Source organism: Eriocheir sinensis, unplaced genomic scaffold (genome assembly GCF_024679095.1).
Source record: "Eriocheir sinensis breed Jianghai 21 unplaced genomic scaffold, ASM2467909v1 Scaffold398, whole genome shotgun sequence".
In the NCBI taxonomy this organism is placed as follows: domain Eukaryota; kingdom Metazoa; phylum Arthropoda; class Malacostraca; order Decapoda; family Varunidae; genus Eriocheir; species Eriocheir sinensis.
Genome location: NW_026111718.1, coordinates 117,071 through 122,500, shown reverse-complemented (window position 1 = coordinate 122,500; position 5,430 = coordinate 117,071). Strand labels below are relative to the sequence as shown.

Genomic DNA, 5,430 nt, shown 5'->3' with positions numbered 1-5,430 from the left:
TAGCGACTCCGCCAGGATTGCTGCATCATCAGCAAAAACAAGGTCAGTGACCCTGGTATTGCCAATGGATGCTCCGCAATTACTCTGGTCCACAGTTCTGCCCAGTACCCAGTCTATACAAATGTTGAAAAGCGCTCTCTGTCCCAGAATACAAGCCAGTCAGCAAACCAGTAGTCCTCGGAGGAATGCCAGTACCACGGAGTAGCAGAAGATCCCAGAGTGCCTCGCGATGCACTGAATCAAACGCCTACTTGAGATCGACTTTGGCTGCAAGCATCCCCTGTCGAAACTCACGTCGGCGCTCCACCAGTACGCGAAGCGCTAGGATACGGTCAGTTGTTGACTTACCAGGCGTGAACCCAGACTGTTCAGGTCTCTGCAGCTTCAGCAGCTGGCTGCGAATTTGCATCAGCAATAGGTGGGCAACCACTTTGCCTGGCACCCTGAGCAGTGTAATACCACGGTAGTTGTTGCAGTCCTGGTGGTCCCCTTTCCCTTTCCAGTTAGGGACGACCAACCCCCTCTTCCAGTCAGGAGGAATGGTACCGGACTGCCATACAGTAGTCAAGATCGCATGCAACCCGCGGATCACCTCCTCACCTCCAGCTCCAGCCTCACCTCTAGCTTTGAGCAGCTCCGCACTAATGTTACAGGTGCCAGGTGCCTTTCCACCCCTCAACTTTGCCACAGCCTCTCTGACCTCAACCAGAGAGGTGGGCTTTCGTCAATGGATTGATCATCATCCGCCACCTGCAACCCAGCAACTGGAAGCTGCCCACGTGGAAGGTCCGCCATGTACACCTGCTCAAAGTACTCAGCCCAACGAGCCATCTGCCCATCCATGTCCATCACGAGGCAGCCGTCAGCTGTTCAGATAGCGCTCACCTGAGAGTGAGACTTGGAGCGGAGCTTCTTCAGGGCTCGGTAAGCAGGTCGGAGATCATTCGCCTTTAAATGGCCCTCGACTTCCTCAGCGAGATCCCTGACATACCTCTCCTTGTCTCTCCTCAGGAGAACATAAGAACATAAGAACGCAGGAGTCTGCAAGAGGCCGGTAGGCCTGTACGAGGCAGCTCCTTTGACCCTAAGCTCCCGTGTATCTAACCCCACCTAATATCGCTGTCCATGAATTTATCTAGTCTATTTTTGAATGTGACAATTGTATTGGCACTCACCACATGACTGCTAAGCCTATTCCACTCATCCACCACCCTATTAGTAAACCAATTTTTGCCTATGTCCCTGTTGAATCTGAATTTATCCAGTTTAAACCCGTTACTTCGTGTCCTACCCGGTTCTCTTACCAACAAAACCTTATGAATGTCTCCCTTATTAAAGCCCTTCATCCATTTATAAACCTCGATCATGTCTCCACGCACCCTTCGCCTTTCTAGAGAATGCAAGTTTAACTGTTTGAGTCTTTCCTCGTATGGCAAGTTTCTCAACCCCTGAATCATCTTAGTCATCCTCCTCTGCACCGATTCTAACATTTTGATATCCATTCTATAGTAGGGTGACCAGAACTGAACCGCATAGTCAAGATGAGGTCTAACTAATGCTAAATATAGTTTGAGGAAGACTTGGGGCTTCTGTTGCTTACGCTCCTTGAAATAAATCCCAGTACCCTATTAGCTCGATTTCTAGCTTGAATGCATTGTGCCCTTGGACGGAGATCAGAGCTCACTAAGACCCTAAATCCCTCTCGCTTTTAGACCTACTTATGAGAGTGTCATTTTAAGCAATAGTTATGTGAGGGTTGTTCCTACCTACACTCAGAATACTGCACTTCCCTACATTGAACTCCATCTGCCATTTATCCGCCCAGTCATATAATCTGTTGAGTTCACCTTGGAGAATACTAGCGTCCTGATCCGACTCAATTACTCTACCGATCTTGGTATCATCTGCAAATTTACTAACATCACTACTAATTCCTGTGTCTAAGTCATTGATATAAATAATAAACAAAAGTGGACCTAATACCGAACCTTGTGGGACCCCACTCGTAACACATCCCCAGTCAGATCTTTTACCATTGATTTGCACTCTTTGCTTCCTATTGCTAAGCCACGCCTTGACCCAGTTCAAAACTTTACCCTCTACTCCGTGAGCCTGTAATTTAAGCAACAGTCGTTGGTGAGGAACTTTGTCAAACGCTTTACTAAAATCAAGATAGATTACATCATAATTTTCATCTCTGTCAACCGCCTCAAATACTTTATTGTAGAAGGACAAGAGATTGGTGAGGCATGACCTACCTTTTGTGAGAGCTCTAGTCCTACGCGGCAGAGCCCTGTATTGGTCCCGATTCCCAGCAAGTCTGGCAGCGCGACTCTCCTCAATATTCTCCAGCGTCTCTACCGAGGCAAAGCCACTCCTAGATCTCGGCCGCTCTTCAGTGCACTCCTTGGCAGCTCGCAGAGTCTCACGTTTGAAGGTATCCCACAGTTCTGCTGGATCCTCCAGGGTGCTGACCACATCGAACCGATTTGAGACTGTCACTGCATACTCCTGAACACATGCCAGGTCCTTCAGCCTCTCGAGATGGAACACAGTAGTGTTGCATCTCGAGATTCTTCTTGACCTGACATGAAGCTTGAGTGTTGCAACAACAAGCCTATGTCAGTTGCAAAGAACTCAGCACACCGATAAACCCTCAAAACACAGATAAATATAAGATATTTCGAAACACGTTGTTCGTCACAAACACAAAAATGATGCTCTGTGAGATATTGCTGCTTTTTCTATGGACATTATTTGAATACCGCAGCATTGCCCTGACCCGAAAGAGAATTACTAAAAATTCTAGGCTGGTCATCATGGGTGGCGCAAAAAAAGAGGAAAACAGTTGGAGCTTGGATGACAGTATTTATTAAAGAGGCGATGCATTTTCATATGGACAACATTGTTCGGTATCCTTCACTTATATCAGTTATCACCTAACTAAATTCAATGTACCAATTTTGTTTAAATTATTACGTTCATTGTCTACTTTTTAAAATTTCTTATGATCTCCTTCAAGGCTGTGTAAAATAATGTTATTTTTAAACCCAGTGAATAAAGAAACGGCAGTTTAAGAATGGAAAATGTTCTACGATCTCGCATTTGGAGTACGGTTTTCTCCATGGGAAGGCTCAGCCAGTGTCGCCAAGGATCCCCTGCCGGTCCCCGCAGCCTGGCTGACAATCTAAGTGTTGTTGGTGGGAGGCTTCGTCAGGAAGTGAAACTCAAAACTGGAAGACTGGAGGGGTGACGAGGACAGCACGCCGATGGGGTTAAAACTGAAGCTGCTGGAGGCGCCCAGCGGCACCTTGCAGTAGCAGCGACGATCCCCGCTGTCGTTCATCTTGATGGTGAAGCCGGGTTTCTGGGGAGTTAAATATCTCTAGTCGCTGTTCTTTTGTGTTGTTAGTTAGTGTTAGAATTCACCATTGTCGCCTTCGAGTCAACTCACCAGGTCAGCCGCCCATGTCTTGTAGCGGTCCGTCTGGGTGAAGTCAAAGGCGAGGCAGCCCACCACGGCTACGGAAAGCAGCACAGACACTCTGCAAATTTTAATTGAAGGGTTGGGGGCAGAGGGGTGGTCTGGCGACTAGCCAACCAGACGTGTCAAGCTGGACGCTTTGAATCCTATATTTGTTTACTAGGTAAGAGGCAACAAAGTGAGACAAATGTTTCATGACGTGATACTTTCCAATACTGCAAACTTGATATATGTATTGAATTATGTTTAAAGAAAATTTTTAATCATGAAACACTATTTCTCGTAGACAGATGTCAATATTTACTATCGCCCCTGTTTATAATTATTTTTTCAAAAGGCAAAATTATTCCATCCAAGAAATCATTTGCTCAACACAGGTGATGTATATGTTTTAAGTATAATTAAATCATGTGAACGTGAAAATGACTAGTGGCATTATTACTTCATGAACTGAAAAACAGCCAAAACGATAAAGAAAAATATCACCTGTTTCTACAGACTCACCGAAGACAGATACAAAGAAAATTCTGAATACTTGGTTCTGCATGATATTTCTGCTTTAGAAAGTGTAGTCAGCCGCATTTATATCTTAAATGTGTAACGACAATACTGGGTACTCATCAAATATCTAAGAAATTCCCTTGGACAGGGACTTGTTTCGAGAAGAAAGTATTTAATAATAAGTGCGACTTCCTATAAAAAAAAATTATCTTAATTAATTCATTAGGTACTGGATTATGACAATTAATGTAAGTTTTCATACTGTTATTAATACCGTACTTCAATACTGATTATCCTAAGCCAAGTAAAAAATATATTCATACTGAGGAATCATCCTGTGTTGCAACGAATATAAATAAGAATCAATAGATGTCAAGAGTATTGCGAGACAGTGCAGCTAAATTACCTCAGCATTGCTGTTTAATTTTTGCTTCTCCGAAGGCGAAAATCAGATCTGAAAGCTGAAGACTCTCGAACTTTCCTGACGAAGAGGTAGCCGTGATGGGTGTTCCACAGAGTATTACGTGGATGGCTGGTTTGCTGTTATCTGCCCACAAGTGTCCGCATGGAGACGCCAAGCGGCCCTTACCGCCTGGCCACTGATTCCACCTCACCACTACTGCACCTTAGCACCGCCAGAGGGTGGGGCACAAGTTGCAGGTGTTCACGCCTTACCTCGACGCCACGATACATTTGTGTCCGAATAATTTCGACCTGAAAGGCTAATTCGATAGGTTCGGTCAGGCCTTACATGAGGAAAATGTCACGGCTGCCATTAAAGGTGAAGGATGAGCTGCAGGTGGAGGAGGCTCTTGACGCGGCCTCACTTTTAGTAAAACGATGTGTGGTCCAAGTGTGTGCAGGACCGACGTCGTTAATGACTCAGTCACCAAGAAAAGAAGCCAGCACTCCACTATCATGTCGGAACTTGCTTGTGTACTTTCTTCAAACTTGTAGTCTTGCCCGAAGTATTTAGAAGATAATAATTACCAAATTTAATTAAAAATTACAGCCATTAATTGTTAGCTTACAATCACTCTCAGGTGTGTGTGTGTGTGTGTGTGTGTGTGTGTGTGTGTGTGTGTGTGTGTGTGTGTAATTCATCAAGGTCTGGTCACGACTTCGACTCGTCATCTCTAGCAAGTAACTAACTATTGCTTAAATGACACTCTCATAAGTAGGTCTGGGTGCGAGAGGGATTTAGGGGTCTTAGTGAGCTCTGATCTCCGTCCAAGGGCACAATGCATTCAAGCTAGAAATCGAGCTAATAGGGTACTGGGATTTATTTCAAGGAGCGTAAGCAACAGAAGCCCCGAAGTCTTCCTCAAACTATATTTAGCATTAGTTAGACCTCATCTTGACTATGCGGTTCAGTTCTGGTCACCCTACTATAGAATGGATATCAAAATGTTAGAATCGGTGCAGAGGAGGATGACTAAGATGAT

General features: G+C 44.9%; 1 protein-coding gene across 1 annotated transcript; it reads right to left on the bottom strand.

Annotated features, from left to right (window-relative positions):
* Positions 1-2,854: 2,854 nt before the first annotated feature.
* Positions 2,855-4,615, bottom strand: LOC126992082 (uncharacterized). Its single transcript, XM_050850764.1, has 3 exons — positions 4,392-4,615; positions 3,455-3,545; positions 2,855-3,367 (listed from the first exon to the last, which is right to left on the bottom strand). Exons 1-3 carry the CDS (start codon positions 4,397-4,399, stop codon positions 3,188-3,190), a joined length of 279 nt encoding a protein of 92 aa, XP_050706721.1. The 5' UTR covers positions 4,400-4,615; the 3' UTR covers positions 2,855-3,187.
* Positions 4,616-5,430: the final 815 nt, after the last annotated feature.